We start from the raw sequence: 16,916 nt of genomic DNA, 5'->3' as shown, positions 1-16,916 counted from the left end.
TAACATAATTTCGAATAACTACAAAGGGAAGAAAAAAATTCTAATATTGTCTGAAAATTATCTCACCCGTGAAAATGAAAAATTACATGTCAGTGTCCGTGACAGAACCGAGCACATTAAATGAAAATATTGCATGCTGATTAAAAAATGTTATGTTTAATCGGGCTAAAAATTTAACAAAAAGTCTCCTTATATTGGGACTTTAATATTTGGGCTAATTGAAGCATTTTTCCTCAGTAAGACTCTCTCTCCCCAGGCATTCAATTTGTTTGGTTTGGATGATATCGAAACTTACGATTTGGTGAGTTTCTGTTTGGATTGGCGAGCAATGCATGTTTTAGTTTTCCTTAGTGTTAGATCCTTCAATATTATTGCTGGCTTTTAGGGATATAAACTGATATGTCAAGGCAGATACATAAGTGAACGAGAGGGAAGTTTATGATAGTGTTAGGTCAGTAGTAACTTAAGCTAAAAAAGATCTGCTTCCTTGAGTTAATTGATCTTTTTTGATTAGCTAAATAGATCTGCTTCTTGAAGCACTTCAACTGTAATAATTTTATACTTGTGTGGTTTTTTAAAAGTATTATATTGATTTTAGCAGGACCTGATTGTGCTGATGATACTACTGCTCTCTGTTTCTTAGGTTTGATCGTGACTGGAAGAAGATTGAAGATTTTGTTGAAGATCATCTTGCAGTGATTACCACTGATCACTTCATGGACCGTATGGCTGCTATTCATGTTGAAGCGTATTGCGGAAGATCCTGAAGACCACTGCTGATGACTTTTATGTGCCAAAGGAATGTGCTTCTTTCTTTTACTTCTATCTCTTGTTTCAAAAGTTGAGCATAAGTACTACTCAAGTCTCACTTAAGATTCTATCATTGGATAAAAACTCTTGCACAAAGTCTTATCTTAAAAAAAATCAAAATGTATATTAAAATGGTCTTAGTTTTTTGTAGAAGAAGGTGATTACGACAGTATTTTATAGATGCATCCAAATTACATAACCAATGGTGTATATAAGAAGACACACCTAAACAAAATTAAGAGTAACGAAATTTGAATTTTCATTCAGATCAATGTAAGTCTCAATATGCTCATAAAAAAAGCTTTACCTAATTCTGATTCTGATGATCACTCTCATTACCCTCGGATCCCTCTGCTTCCTTCTCCTTCTTCTTTCCAGCTTCCAACTCGCGAAACGCCTTCCCGATCGCTGCAGCTTCAGCAGGCAGAATTGGCTCAGCATTCTCTTCTTGCAACCCGCTAAACGCCCTCGCAATGACTGCAGGCTCACCAGCCATAATAGCTTCCTTTTCCGCGTTCAACAACTCGCTCAACATCTTGGCCATCGCTCTAGCCTCACCAGCAAGAAGGGGCTCATAGTAAACAGGGTTATCATACATGCAAGTCTTAAAGATGAGTCTTGCCTCCTTACATTTACTTACGTGATCTTCATTGTTCTTCTTTGCTTCGTCGCAACAATTCTCCAATTCTGTGAATGCTTCTTTACACTCACCTCCCTTTATGAACTGGCATAAAGGGCACTCTCCACTCTCTTCCTCTGTTTCATCCAAATCTTCATCTAGGGTTTTAGATTCTTCCTCATCTCCTTGATCTTCAATTAGGGTTTTGGATTCCTTCACATCTACTTGATCTTCACTTAGGGTTTTTGATTCCTCCACATCTCTCTGATCTTCAATTAGGGTTCTAGGTGATTCGTCGTCCCCATCTCCCTGATTTGTCGAAGGATCTTCCTCTGTTTTAGCTTCAGCCACAGAGTTTATACTTCCCATAGATGACGGATTTAAGGTTTTTGCTACACAAGGTTCTTGCTCACTCTAAAAACCTCAATTGCTGAGTCTTCTTTTCTTATAAAAAGGGGGACACAACTTGGGAAAATTTGCCATTACTTGTTTTTTCTTCAAAAATGAATCCGAGAATTATTCCAAGAATGGTATTGTTTGATATTGATTCCCCATTTTCCATATTCACTGTATTCGATGAGGATTTGTTTCCCTTTTTAGTTTTTTTTTTAGTTGTTGCAGAGGCAATTTTGACTCTCTTTTTTTCCAAAGACAATTAAATATTTAAATCATTTAAAGGGATCCTATCATTTAAAGTTAAACCCTTCTATAGGCTGGAGGAGGATATGGAAAATGAGAAATGATCTTTTATTTAATAATAGGAAGTGGGCAATACCGGAGGTAATAAGTAAAGCCATGCTTTGACTGTAAATTGTGGTTCGAAGCTGTGAATATGGATGGATTAGACGTAAAGCATAAACAGGAAGCAACAAAGAAAGTGCAAAGTCTGAAAGAAAATGGAATAGCTCAAATTAATTCTTAAGCAAGCTAATTCGTATTGTTGCTTCGTTGATGGTTCATGGCTATCTCCAAACCAACCTGCAGGTATTGGATGGGCACTTCGTGATAAGGACCGATATATTGTAACTAGCCCAACTCAAATAAAAGGACCGATATATTGGGCCGATAAATTAGAGTCCAGTGATAACTTTTTGTTTTGGTATAAACAAGTGAATAATAATAATAATATCTCCTAGTTAGACCAATCGAAAAAACAAATGAAAAAGCTTTTGTAATCTATGAAGTTTGTTTTGGATTATAAAAAAAAAAAAATCTATGAAGTTTGTTTTCGAGTGGAGAAATAAAATATATTAAAAAATATCTTAAACGGTGAGATATTTTATCTTGAAAAATAAATATCTTGAGAATATGTACTTTCAGAAATCAGTAAAGCCAATGTAATCCACTTGTGGACAAATTTGAAAAAAGCCGACAAAATACTTTTCTAAAAAAAACTGGCGTCTTTGGAATGGTATTTTTGTTTTGAACGTTAAAGATTAAAATTTAAACACTAAAAATATGTTTATTGAAAAAGAAAATCCTAAAAGGATATTGTCGAAAATTAGATATCTTCCAGCAAATTTAGAATCAATTATCTTCTTTTCTTTGTTCTTTCATTTTCTTAATTTAAGGCGGAAAGAATACAAGCAATAAAGGAAAAATAGAATAAAAGAAGAAAAAAGCAATAATGACAGCCCAATCCACGTAGCTTACCAACTTGAGAACTGTGACGAATATATAAACCACAAAAAAAACATTTGTTTATGAAATCAGTTGTTGAGAAGATTACGTAGCTAAAGAAGATAACACATTCTCTCACCCCACGAGACTCACGATCTACGAGTCACTCACACACACTAACCAATCGGTCAATAAACAACACACCAATAATATCTTCTTTTGATTACTTCAACCGGTCAATATCATCTAAAAGTCAAATTCTTGATCCCACAAATCACATTCTTATTAGTTAGAGTTTACTCCTTCCAATCATAATTCGAACCCTTCAAGATTTTCTTCTCTCTATCTCTCTGTTTCTCTCTGTTTCTGAGATGGGTTTGTTTGGAACGAAGAAGATCGGGAAGTATGAGATAGGAAGAACAATCGGAGAAGGGAATTTCGCAAAAGTGAAACTTGGTTACGACACGACCAATGGTACTTACGTAGCTGTCAAAATCATAGACAAGGCTTTGGTTATTCAAAAGGGTCTTGAGTCTCAAGTCAAGAGAGAGATACGAACGATGAAGCTTCTTAACCATCCCAACATCGTCCAAATACACGAGGTTTGGTTTTGCCTCTAATGTCTCTCTGTCTCATCAAGTTACTGTTTTTTTTATTCTGAGTGAAATTTTACATTTTTCACAGGTGATTGGAACCAAGACAAAGATCTGTATAGTTATGGAATACGTTTCAGGTGGTCAGCTTTCAGACAGACTTGGAAGACAGAAAATGAAAGAATCAGATGCTAGAAAACTTTTCCAACAATTGATTGATGCTGTTGATTATTGTCATAACAGAGGAGTTTATCATAGAGATCTTAAGGTAATAGAAGACAACAACTTTTGCAAAACTCTGTTTCCTCTGTTTTTCTAACTAATTTTGTGGCTAATCTGATTTTGCTTTTGCTTTTTGCAGCCACAAAACTTGTTACTAGATTCAAAGGGTAATCTCAAAGTTTCTGACTTTGGATTAAGTGCAGTTCCTAAAGTAACAATTTCTAATTTTCTAGTCACACAAAGCAAAATATTTGGGTTTGTAACAATCAAAGGATGCTAAATAAGACTTTTGGTTTATGTAATTCACAGTCGGGGGATATGCTCTCTACAGCTTGTGGCTCTCCATGTTATATAGCACCAGAGGTAATACTAACATTCACAAAAAACAATCATTTACCTCTATCTTTGAATCTGCAGAAGCTGATTTTGTTTAATGAAAACAGTTGATTATGAACAAAGGCTACTCAGGAGCAGCAGTAGATGTATGGTCTTGTGGAGTGATTCTATTTGAATTGCTTGCTGGTTATCCACCTTTCGATGATCATACACTTCCGGTTTTGTATAAGAAGATACTCAGAGCAGATTACACGTTCCCACCTGGATTCACTGGAGAGCAGAAGAGGCTAATCTTTAACATTCTTGACCCAAATCCTCTAAGTGTATGTAACAAGAAACATTTGCATATAAAACATATTCATCATTGTCAGTCTTTGAATAAAAAAGAACTGAGTGAAAATATTTGGTTGCAGCGTATAACACTAGCTGAGATAATCATCAAAGATTCTTGGTTCAAGATAGGTTATACACCAGTTTATCATCAACTTTCAGACTCAATCAAGGCAAGTTGGTTCACTAGATGTCTGAAAACGTTAATATCTTTGAGTCATAGTTGTAACTTATTTGAATTGGATCTTGCAGGACAATGTCGCGGAGATAAATGCAGCAACCGCGTCATCAAATTTCATAAATGCTTTTCAGATAATAGCAATGTCTAGTGATCTAGATTTGTCAGGTCTCTTCGAAGAAAATGTAAAACACTTAAACCTATTTTTTGCTTAAATCTTTAAACTCATCTAACAAAGAGAGTTAAATATTGAAGCTTTTTGCGTTATTGTTATCTCTTCAGGATGATAAGAGATATAAAACAAGAATTGGGTCCAAGAACACAGCACAAGAAACAATCAAGAAGATTGAAGCTGCAGCAACTTATGTTAGTTTATCAGTTGAGAGAATAAAGCACTTCAAGGTACCAATATATAAGTTAGTTACTTGAAGGTTTCTTCTATAGATCAATTACTTTAATATATAAGTTTGGTTTCTTAGGTTAAGATTCAGCCAAAGGAGATAAGATCAAGATCTTCTTATGACTTATTATCAGCAGAGGTGATAGAGGTGACTCCAACAAATTGTGTTATAGAAATATCGAAATCCGCAGGCGAGTTAAGACTATACATGGAGGTAAGTTACTAAATCCATTCAAGATATATATATATATATATTGGAAAGTGACCTTTATAGACTTATCTGATGATATGAGATTCGCTTTTGTATGTAACTTGACAGTTTTGCCAGAGCTTATCAAGCTTACTTACCGCGGAAGTAAGCTAAGATAGAGAGCCATAGATTCTCAAGTAAAAATGTTAAAACAGAGGAAGCAAATGAAGCATATTTTTGCAGATTGAAGTTGAAGTGTAAAGAAGACAATGAAGAGAAGAAATCCAAAGAATTTAGTTATGTCTTGGATCTTGGTGATCCCAAAGGGTTCTTATTCAGGATGTAAAATGATAGATTGGTTTCTAATCAAACTCGTTTATAAAATAGATATATAAAAAGCTGAACAAGTTCTATTTCACAAAAATCGGTAAATTGATAGAGATATGTGAGTGTCCGTTTGTTGACGTTCCGAACAACATTTTGATCAATTCTTACATGTTTGGAAGAAAGTCAACATTTTAATCAATCCCCTTCCACATGCAAAACGACACAACATACTAACATTATTGGGTCGATCACTTTATTAGGCCTGAATAATAAAAAGCCCAATCAAATATTAAATGGTGCCGTTTCTAGTAGCTAGCTCGTTTATATTGGACATTTTCAAACGACGGCTTTGATTTTGTCTAATTCTAAGTCCTGATCTAGAAAACAAGCCCAACTATGGTTATTTTTCAATTGTACTTTCACGTTTTTTTGTAAAATAAATTCGAGAAATGAAGAAGTAGAGTAATATGATTTGTATCACACATTTTACAAGGTACAACATTATATTTATTTTACAAATATCTGTTACATAAAAATAAATTTTCATTACATAGTAAAAATGATAGATAGAAAAGGACATTTACATGCAAATTTATAGGAAATTAACATTAAAAAGGAAAAACAACGTTACTATCAAAACATTTATTTCAGATGGCAAAATAGGAAAGTTGGACTATGAACCACATATGTTTTGTTTTACTCATTGTCACGGTGGGTAATAAATATGAAACAAAACACATAGCTACTAATTAAGAAAGAGATACATATGGAGAGAGAAAGAGAAATAAATCATGTAATATGCCGTAGACACCGGAGAACATAACCTTATTCAAAAAAAAAAAAATACATATATTTTCGGTTGTTAGCCATTTTGCTCTTCATATTTTGAAAATATATAAGCAATTATTAAGTCTATATAGTCTATAGAGAACACTACCCCAAAAAGACCAAAGAAATATGAAAGTGAACAAAATTTGCACTATGAACCACACATGTTTTATTTTACTCTTTTATGTATACACATATATATATATAAGCAATATATAAGCAATTATTAAGTAGAGCAGTACCCCCAAAAAGATCAATTATTTGTTAATCATAGTTTTTACATCCATGCTTAATATGATTAGTAGAGAAGGACGTGCACATGCAAATGTGTAAAAACTTCACATTAAAAAAAAAGGAAATTTTGTTTTACTACATTAAAAGATAATTATTTCAGATGCAAAAAGAGAAAAGTTTCATTGTAAAATACAAAAGTTTTGTTTTATTCTTTATCGCGGAGAGTAAGAAGTATGAAAGTGAACAAAAATAACAGTCTAATTATGATTATCTCAATTATCAACATATAAAATATCAACTTTTAGTTAGAACAAATGGAGAACAAATAAAATGACATATCCCAACAAAGATTGTATAACTTAGAAAAAAAATTGAATGGTTGTCCTAAGATCTCCTTGATATCTAAATAATCTTTCGCCAACACATAAGCAACAAAATCAAGTCTCGCAAATTGACATAGTTTGATTTTGTCTATTATTGGTGGGTTTTATTCTCTCTTTTGTTCATACGTTCTTTTTTTAGTTATAACTATCGATGAAATTTTATAAAACAAATATGTAACCTTGGGTGAATCTACATGAAAATTTAGACCAAAATTTCTCACTGCATGTATTAGATTAATATATTGTTTATGAATTTCTCAAAGACATTCGAGCAAGAACCGATCGACTTGCTTATATAACTCCTTGGAACATTTTGATCGTCTTACATGTTTGAAAGAAAGTCAACATTTTGATCAATTCCCTTACACATGCAAAACGACACACCATGCTAACATTATTGGGTCGGTCACTTTATTAGACCGGAATAACAACAAGCCCAATTAAATATTAAATGGTGTTGTTTCTCGTAGCAAGGTCAGTTTATTGGACATTAGCAAAACTATGGTGTTGGTTTCGTCTATTCTAAGTCTAACGTCCGAGTTTGAAAACAAGCCCAACTATGGTAATTATAATTCGTACTTTCGTAGGATTGGAAGAATCTCATTTGCTTTCTCTTTGTAAACGAAGAAGATAAACCACTTTGTTTCACAGTTTCAAATGATTCAAAAGTGACGTCACACAAACACTTTGGTAATTTTTCTGACTGTTTGTTTTACGATGTTTAAATAAGTAGGCCACTCAACAAAATTTTGAGGACATGACCGAGAGGACATTGGAAACAACAACATACAATGATACATACAAATTAGATTTGTCGGAAATTTTAATTTCACGAAGATATAACGAAAACAGATACAAAAGATATTAAATGAAATCAAATACCAAACAAAAACCCCGTTTAATGTGTTTTGTTTTTTTAGTATGGCTTCTCGCCAACGTAGTTACCCGGTGGGTCGTAGTTACAAGTGATGAAAACTCCGGCACCGTTCTCACACACCACACGTGCGCATCCGAGCCTTTTGGTGTCCCGCCACACCATCTGAGTGTAGTGACCACACATTCCACTTCCGTCACACGAGTTGGTGTTGTGGTTGTATGACCTTCCTTCAACGATCCATGACTGCACCGCGAAACCTGGTGCCCAGCTCGAGCCGCTTCCCCAGAACAAGTTCTCACCGTATGGGCCGGTGGAATGGGTTAAGGAGCAGTCGTAACGCCTCTGGTTAGCCCACCATGTTGCGTAGCTCGCTAGTTTACCGTCCCAAATCAATGGAGGCAAACCTAATAGGAAATGAAATTCATTTCATCAAAACCAATAACAATAACATTATACAATACACTAAATATTTATATTTCTAACAAATAAATACCTAGTCCGGACCGAAGAGCGTTATGTGGATCAAGGAATAGTCTAGCGATTGAGCCAGCGGGTAGACTAGGGGTAGTAGGTGGTCGATAAACAGGCTTGGGGCTCGGGCTCGGAAGTGGGTACCGTGGCTTAGGAACGTAAGGGGTAGGGGTAACCGGTGGCCTCTGACGGTAATAGTCTGCATGGACTGCTTGGAAAGCAACCAAGAGAAGGGAAATTGTGAAGACAATGACTTGTTTTGTCGATGAAGTGGTCGCCATGGCTTTGTGGGTGGTGAAGGGAAATGACTTTGGTGAGTGATTATTTATAAGTGATGAATTCATGAATTAATTAATGAATTTGGACCTTTAGGATATGTCAACTACAATGTGGCTTCCATGTTCGATTATGGTTACCACTCTTTTATGTTTCCCTTTGGTTAAACGGTAGGTTAATTGATAATTGTCAATTAGGGGTTTTAATATGATTTTTGTCTCTATGTGTGTATATTAACTTCTTAAATATCATTCATATAGTTGATTGAGTGCTTAGCTATATGAACATTTTATCCTAATTATTCAATATGATTATAAAGAAAAACTATCCGATTCACTTTAAAAACAGAATTTTGTTTTGTTCCTCGCAAAACATAACTGAGAAGTTTATTTTTGAGAAATAAAAAGTGTTTGTCATCTCATGCATACAAGAAGTTGTAATGAATAAAATTAATATTCATAAGAGGAAATGAAAATTTATAGATCAATGGCGTTGAATGATATCTTAATTGGTTTCTTAATATCAAGTGGCACAAGGAAAAGGTGATCGTCCATGAATTGATTTATTGCGGATAGAATTGGTCAATTTTATTAGTTTTACAGGGATAAAAATTAATTAGCAATTATCGGATATTTGATTCGAGATTACTGAATATAAAAATCCAGCCGGCCAAAAAATGTTCCCTGAAAGGACTTTCTATCTAATGCTTTAATTTACAAAATCTATGATTACCATTAATTAATACTCCTCTGGCTTTTTATTATATGCTAAAACTATACGCTTTGGTCAAATGTACACAAGTATTTTACTTTCTAGTTGAGGACATAGATAATAGAGATTAATCAAATTTTAGCTTACTTTTCTTCCTTGTCATACCAAGTCACTATCTAGTATCAACCACGAGTTGCATCTTTAGATGGGCCTATAGAAATGGAAAAAGGAAGGCCCATGATTTTAGAAATAGAAAACGAACAGACCCCATTTTCTAGGTCAAACTCAATTTTAGTAACTAATCAATGTTTTTTCTGGAAACAAAATTTAGACCGAAGCATAAAAATCTTGATTTTCTTAACAACTCACACTTTGGAAATTCGGAATATTGAAATGGGCAATGATACCGTAAGTCCGTAACCAGTAACAGCTACTAAATTGCAAAATGTATCAAAACGTTTTGTTTTCTTTTGTTAAAGAAAAGAATTCTGATCAATAAAAACTCTGTATGTACAGTGTGGATATTCACCATAAAAATCGATCAAAGTTTATTTACGTCTCCTATTTTTTCCAAAATGAAATAAAACCAAGTAGAATTAACGATTTACATTATTATCCACAACTCGTTACATTTTAAAACAAATTATGAAAAAGCCCCTTTCACCATCAACATGCTATAAGCTTATGACCGTAATAAAATACATATTCCATCAATAATCCATTATCCATCCCTATAGTTACGCATTTATATATATGCATGATATAACTTATTAAACACTGTGGTAGCTCATCTGAGCGTAATCTTGAAGCATAACCATTCCCTCAGTTGTCTGATCAAGCACAGAAGCTGACCCCCAAGAACTCGACGACGTCGTTTTCCTCTCTAGTTCCACTTCCTCTGACCACCAACTCGAACCGTTCGTTAGCTCAAACTCGTTGCCCACTTGAAACAGTTCTTTAGAAACCCCTCTGTTCATAAAGTCCATGTTATGATTATCTAATCGAAGGTCCTGTGAAAAACCGAAATTAGGTTGAAATTCATGAGCAGGGTTTTGGGATTGCTCTACGTTCTCCGAATAGAGAGAAGAGGCTCCATTGTTTATCTGAGCTAGCTTGGTATTGTTGTGCTGATGATCAACGTTAACTCCTAAAGGGTGGAAGCTTTCTTGAGATGCAAGCTTAGGGTTTTGATTAGTTGTAGTGCTCTGGAGCAATGGATGAAGCTTGGGCCACAAGATAGGGTTGTTGTAGAAACTAGAGAAAGGGCTCTGTAGATTCTGAAGCTGCATGTGAAGCTGGAGCCTCTCCAGTGCCGAATTGCTCAGATTCTGAGGACTCTTATTGTTGTTATTGTTGCTGAGGTTGTTCTCAGTAGAATCGGTTATGGAGTCTTGACGATTCATTTGTTTCTGTCTTCCTAGAAGTTTCTTCTTCAGTTTTGTGTTCCAATAATTCTTGATATCATTGTCAGTCCTTCCAGGAAGCTGAGCTGCAATTATGGACCACCTGCATAAATATATCACATTAAGGTTAAAACTAATAGAAAGTTTTTTTTAGAAAACTATGTATTTAGAATCACGAACCAAGTTCAAGATTAAAAGATATAAATGTATAAAGGTTCTTACAAAGACACCAAAACAAGAAGAAAGAGACAATATAAACCCTAAATTCTATGTGAGATACCATAGCTTGAAGAAACATGGGCTTGCATGTGTTTCAGCATAAGATTCATAGACAAAAGGTAAAAAGACAAGAATCTCAAGTCGAAATTTCAACAGAAATTACCTCTAAATCATAACAAAAAAATTTATATATTTAATGAAGAGGTGTTAATTAACTTATTATTAATAGAAATCAAGAGAGATAGATCACCGACCGGCTTCCAATGCTAATGTAGAGACTCAAGATGATTCTATCTTCTTCCTCAGAAAAACCACCATGTTTGATGTTTGGTCTTAAGTAATTAAGCCATCTCAGTCTGCAACTCTTACCACATCTCTTCAGCCCTATAATTTACACAAATCTCAAAGTCAGAACAAAACTTGATCTAATCAATCGAAATTGAAAATTATAAGCGATTACTTTTGGGATTAGAATTTAAACATTTCAGAATTCTTACCAATTTTCTGAGGCAGTGCGATCCAGTTGCCACCAGTGCCATATTTGTCGATGTAATCCTTGAGCTTCACATCTTCTTCCGGTGACCATGGTCCTTTCTTCACGTTTGCCTTGTCGCAGCATGGAGCTCTTCCCATTTTCTTACAAATCTTTGTCTTTTCTTGATCTTGTCGTTGTTGTTCTCTTCCAAGTGTTAATTATGTTTGGTGTGATGATGAAATGATCTAATGCTTGGATGAGATGATATATAAAGACGAGAAAAAGAGGATATTAGTTGATGATTATTATAACTGAAAAGTAAATATTAAAAAAAATACTATATGAAGTCCTCTCCGCGTTTTAATGTCTTTCTCATAATTCAACTTCAACCCTAATTGTATATTTTTCTAACTAGGGTTTTTGCTTTTTCTGCATTTTGGATTAGTTTTCTAAACCTCTAATTAAATTATATCATTTGTTTTGAAAAAGGTTAAAAGTTGTCTCAGTTTTAATAATCATTAACGTAAAGAAACACTTGCGTGAAAAATTTGTCCAATTATCACTTTTATATATTTTAATTAATAGGTCAAATTAAAGGGCAGGAAACAAACCATCATCTTGATTTGTCGTGACTTGGGTTGAAATGTTCCCTCTACAGCCAATCAAATATCATTAGCTATTTTAATTTACTTCTTGAATTTGGATAATTTGCTGAAGTTTATAAAGTGGTCAATTTCTAATGAAAAAGGGATACAAAATTCTGACTTTCTTATGATAGAAATTTTGGGTAAGAAACCAAGTGAGTTTTCAGAACTTGCATAATGTATAATGACCAAAGAAATAAACTTCAAATTATAAATATTTTTACTTTCCGTTAACAAGATGATGAACACTGGAACAAAAAAATAAATGATAAACACTGAGCCGGCCAGTATACTAAATCTCGGCGATGACGACAAAATGTGTATGTGTGGATTCTCTTGTTACACAGTTTTTTTTAGTTATTAAAATTCCGACATTTCCTTGTACATTTATACCAATCGAAACATATATGCCCATCATAAAATTAGTCGAGAACCATAAAAGAACAACTTTGTTCAAACATACTCAGTCCTCAACTATAGAAAGTGCAGTTAGAAGAAAGAAAATAACCGAAGGTATGTATGAAAATGCGTGCGTCGTAAGGAGCAACGTCGATATCGAGAAGACCATACATATACGGTTACGACTCCTTGCAAAATAAGATTGACTTCATCTTAAAGTAAGCATCAATTTCCATGTCTAGGCCGTTTTTAATTTTTCTCCCATTTTTGTTCTAGAAACTCTTGTTCTTTGACTTATAGTCTCTTTTTCCATAAATATATGCATTTAGCTAGGTATAGTTTAATCATATGGATTCTATAGTCTACGCGAAATGGGTGCATTTTCAACTTCGAATAGAATTGAATAGGAATAGATGCATGACTTATATATAAACATAATAAATCTGTAAATATTTAGAACTGTAATCCTCTATAATAATGATCGTGAATTCGTCTTTAGCAACTTTATCAATCATCTAAGTTTTTGAGGGTTATCATTTTTATGGTAACTTATATGATTTCTCTGTGGAAATTCAAAATTTTAATTGGATTTGTGTTATCGCCATGTAAGTTTACATTTGTATTTTCTTAACTAAGATTTGCATCTTATTTTATTACTATAGCCATCTACCAAAATATTAGATGGAATAGTTTCAAAACTCAAAAATACTATCAACTAAATAATACATTAAGTTTCTTATCTACCAAATTGTCATTCATCTAATTAAATTATTTTGCCTCTTTTTGCAAAATTAACCGTAGATTTATTAATTACATTGTTAAATATATATACTGTCGTTAAAATGGTCATAATTTATATAACAAATTGCTTTACATGAATCTGGTCAACAATCATTACTTAAAAAGATTGTATGGCTTTTCCAACCATGCAAGAGTTACGTTTTAAAGTAAGTAAGTTTTTTTTTTTTTGTCAAATCAAGTAAGTAAGTTTGTATCAATAACAAGTAACGGTGATAAGGATTTATTTGATCGGAGGTTGTTTATGGGATTTGCCGATTCGGTATATCAAATTAAATTTAGCTCGCTAAAACCTTATATATACGAATACTTTATTTTACTTTTCTTATCTTAAGCAAATATCAGTTTCGAGGATTTATTAATGCGGCCAAGGACATCTAATTGTGGAAATTAAATTGATTGGTGGTAAGACTATATTTATCATAATCAGGAGAAGCTTGAATACAATAATTGATCTGAACAACCAGACAACTTACACTAATTGACCTTGAATTATCACAAATATATCTTTTGAAAAATTAAAGCATATATTTACAAAAGAATATATTTTTTAATTAAAATGATTAATTAGTTACTTAAATAATCAAGTGAGATAAGGAACCCAACTAGGCAACAAAATAACAAGAGGAAACCATCAAAATTCATAAAGGAGCAACTAATATTCTGTATAATTTAATAACCCTACAATATAATAAAATATATTCTGTATAATATAATAAAAAATTAAAGACACCAGGAAATTCAGAGCTTTAAATAAAAGCAACGCAAATGTTTCTTGTTGTCTTTTTTCAAAACCCTAGAATCGATGCATTTGACAAAACCCAATCTTTAAGACATTATAATCGAGCTGATTAGTGTGGGTGATATTTTTAATTGTCATAAGAGGATAAGCTTAGATAGGTGTGTATTGCTTCTTTAAATTGAATTAAATAATCAATTTCTTGATTCATTTCCTAGCTAATCTTTAATTCTTTATATATCATATATCCCCAAGATTTTCAACAAATAATTTCTAACAGCTTAATACTGGAAGTCTGGAATTAACATCATGTGAGTTATATATGTTTTTTACTGAACATGAACCTATATTCTTACTAGTTATTGAAATCATTACTAGCTTTTATATATCGATTTGAAAAGAAAATACTGATTTGAGCAAAAATTTATGTTGATGAAGAAAACGTTCAAATACTGGATCCAGCTAAATCTCAAATTCAAAATGTGAAGCCAGATAAGATTTGAGAGATATGTTAGATTAAAGGTAATTAAATAAAAGGGGTGTATATACTGTAATAAGACAAACCAATGTTTCATTATTCTGAATTAAATTTCATATTTATTGTTTTGAGAGGTGGGATTTTTCTTTGTAAGATGCTACTTTTCTATATAACATGTTCTAATTAATTATCACATGACACCACAACAAAATTAAATTTAAATTCGAATTCTTCATATAATAAATTGGACTCCCACATAATTAAAAGGCATGTTATAAGAAAGAATAAATCAGTTTGTAATAATAGTTACGTAAAAGATAAACTCGTTCAAATATGTTTATACAAACCCAAAAAACGTTGTAATTTTCAATTATTTTATTTTAATTTGCACACCTTTTTCATTGGATGAAAATTTCACTAGTAAATGTGTATTGTATACTTCAATATTGTGGTTGATATCTACATGCTAGCAGAGTTTATATGGCGTGACAGAAACCATATCAATAAGAAAATACCACTAAAATATATTATGAAATAAGTAATTAATATGCGATCAGAAGTATAAGTTATAATCGCGATTACAATGAATATGAAGAAATGTATATATATCCTAAACAAAATAAAAACTAATAGATTTAAGTTTGATTGGAAAAAAACATTACTACTATTTTCACTTATATAGTTCCTCTTTTTTCAAAGTTTTGGTAGTTTTTCCCAACGAATAAGATTGAGTTTGCGAATTTTATATTATAAACTATAAAGAATCTTTCTTTTCACCAACAAAAAACTAATCCAAGGAAAAGTGTTACTCATCATTTCATTACGTCACTTGGGTTGACTAACAAATTACCGTACACTATTATTTCCTTTGTAATGAGACGGTAAATGATTGTTCCTTACACATATATAGACAATTTTTAGAACATTTATTATATTAAATCATATTAAAGGATATATTGAATCATATTGGCTTCAAATCATTTTCAATTGAGGAACAAGAAAATATAAAATACAACACGTGTGGCTATGTACGTGTGAGTTTGACCATATGAAGGAGACGTCATTAGCGCGTGTTAGGTGTTACAGGAAGACTTAAGACGAGGGCATATATAAACAAAATCATACCATATAGTATATGTTTGTAGAGACAGGACATTGGTTTATTTGATGGTGTCATGTATCTTGATCTTACACTTAAATTACTACTAGTACGACTTATCTTCAGAATTCAACCATTTATTATAACGTACTCAAGCTTATATTATACTAGACTTACTAGTCCAAATTTCACTTAATTTGCGTGAGTTTTTACATGGTGTACAAGCATCGTATATTGGTAATGTTTAGTCTTACAAATAAAGTTCCCTTTGTTAAAAGAATTCAATTAAATACAAGATGGATATACAATGTTTTCCGATCAAAACTGGATTGCTTTACATATTTTATTTGTTTATTAAGTCTATTGGTCCAATGATTAACACAACATTTGGTATAATTTATCTCATAACAAATTAAATTGGTAATTAATAGGTTAGAAGGATGTTCTATGTACAAGGAAGATACGACATCGGAGTTGATAATGTCATGCTTTATTTCTTCTCCTACTTCACTTGCTAATTTTTTTAATGGCAAGAAATTAAGAAGAAGATCTTTTGTACTTGCGAGGGGCTGACTTTTCTTTCATATAATTATTTATTAAAATTAATTTTAAATAATTATTAATTAAGAATCAAAACAAAACATTTTTTAAAGTCAAACCTAATAAGTACTAACTATTTAGCAAGAGATTGAGAGGATTGCAGTCCTGTCACATTTTGTTGCCATCTCTCTAACATGTCTTTGGACCCTTTAATCCATTACCTAACCTCATCTCTATATTAACACTAGTTTTCTTGGTCTAATTCTGAGTTGGGTTTGTTCGAATCTTGAGATTTTCGTGACTAGACGACGTCGTTTTACGGAGCTTCTCAGACCACAAGTTTTGTTAATTGGCCATATTGTAGATTGGAAACATTCTAGCTAGGTTCAAGTGTTTACTACTCTATAAGCTTCGAATTATAGAGTATGCATTATTGCAGATCATAGAATTTCCAAAATTTACTCTTATGTGTTGCTGCGTGGATTGTCTGTCCTGATTTTTTTTATAATAATACAAAGATTCAAATCATTTATATTTTGATTAACGTATGATAAAAACCAAACAATCTTAAAACTTGACATTTTTCTTCAAATGATAGAAAAAAAACTGGACAGGGAGAAATTACAGTAGTCTAAGATTTATATCCATCCAAAATGTAAAATACTAATATATAAAAACTGTTAATATGATTTTTTTTCTTTCTTTCATATTCATGTT

The 16,916-nt window shown here is 32.5% G+C and overlaps 5 protein-coding genes and 1 long non-coding RNA gene across 8 annotated transcripts; 2 read left to right on the top strand and 4 right to left on the bottom strand.

The window, feature by feature from the left end:
- Positions 1-239: 239 nt before the first annotated feature.
- AT5G57650 (eukaryotic translation initiation factor-like protein) lies at positions 240-902 on the top strand. Its single transcript, NM_125146.2, has 2 exons — positions 240-301; positions 644-902. Exons 1-2 carry the CDS (start codon positions 279-281, stop codon positions 765-767), a joined length of 147 nt encoding a protein of 48 aa, NP_200573.1. The 5' UTR covers positions 240-278; the 3' UTR covers positions 768-902.
- Positions 903-942: 40 nt separating this feature from the next.
- On the bottom strand, positions 943-2,128 carry AT5G57640 (GCK domain-containing protein). The gene has a single exon (NM_125145.3). It carries the CDS (start codon positions 1,796-1,798, stop codon positions 1,118-1,120), a length of 681 nt encoding a protein of 226 aa, NP_200572.1. The 5' UTR covers positions 1,799-2,128; the 3' UTR covers positions 943-1,117.
- A 66-nt stretch (positions 2,129-2,194) lies between these two features.
- AT5G08725 lies at positions 2,195-2,437 on the bottom strand. The gene has a single exon (NR_143102.1). It is a non-coding gene; the product is annotated as an other RNA (long non-coding RNA).
- A 637-nt stretch (positions 2,438-3,074) lies between these two features.
- CIPK21 (CBL-interacting protein kinase 21) lies at positions 3,075-5,818 on the top strand. Of its 3 annotated transcripts, NM_125144.4 has the most exons (10): positions 3,075-3,651; positions 3,734-3,910; positions 4,004-4,075; positions 4,174-4,227; positions 4,308-4,523; positions 4,614-4,703; positions 4,783-4,893; positions 4,991-5,110; positions 5,188-5,322; positions 5,428-5,818. In NM_125144.4, the coding sequence occupies exons 1-10, from the start codon at positions 3,421-3,423 to the stop codon at positions 5,470-5,472; spliced, it is 1,251 nt and encodes a 416-aa protein (NP_568860.1). In that variant the 5' UTR covers positions 3,075-3,420; the 3' UTR covers positions 5,473-5,818. The 3 variants fall into 3 exon arrangements, with proteins under 3 accessions (NP_568860.1, NP_001330674.1, NP_001330673.1); NM_001345268.1 differs by having other exon boundaries at positions 3,149-3,651; positions 5,188-5,753; NM_001345269.1 differs by lacking the exon at positions 3,075-3,651 and having other exon boundaries at positions 3,666-3,910; positions 5,428-5,753.
- Positions 5,819-7,708: 1,890 nt separating this feature from the next.
- AT5G57625 (CAP (Cysteine-rich secretory proteins, Antigen 5, and Pathogenesis-related 1 protein) superfamily protein) lies at positions 7,709-8,732 on the bottom strand. Its single transcript, NM_148145.5, has 2 exons — positions 8,441-8,732; positions 7,709-8,351 (listed from the first exon to the last, which is right to left on the bottom strand). The coding sequence occupies exons 1-2, from the start codon at positions 8,697-8,699 to the stop codon at positions 7,987-7,989; spliced, it is 624 nt and encodes a 207-aa protein (NP_680450.1). The 5' UTR covers positions 8,700-8,732; the 3' UTR covers positions 7,709-7,986.
- A 1,199-nt stretch (positions 8,733-9,931) lies between these two features.
- On the bottom strand, positions 9,932-11,797 carry MYB36 (myb domain protein 36). The gene is made up of 3 exons (NM_125143.4): positions 11,525-11,797; positions 11,282-11,411; positions 9,932-10,911 (listed from the first exon to the last, which is right to left on the bottom strand). Exons 1-3 carry the CDS (start codon positions 11,658-11,660, stop codon positions 10,176-10,178), a joined length of 1,002 nt encoding a protein of 333 aa, NP_200570.1. The 5' UTR covers positions 11,661-11,797; the 3' UTR covers positions 9,932-10,175.
- Between the last annotated feature and the right edge of the window lie 5,119 nt (positions 11,798-16,916).

Source organism: Arabidopsis thaliana, chromosome 5, assembly GCF_000001735.4.
Source record: "Arabidopsis thaliana chromosome 5, partial sequence".
Classification (NCBI taxonomy): domain Eukaryota; kingdom Viridiplantae; phylum Streptophyta; class Magnoliopsida; order Brassicales; family Brassicaceae; genus Arabidopsis; species Arabidopsis thaliana.
This window is presented reverse-complemented; position numbering and strand designations above follow the sequence as displayed.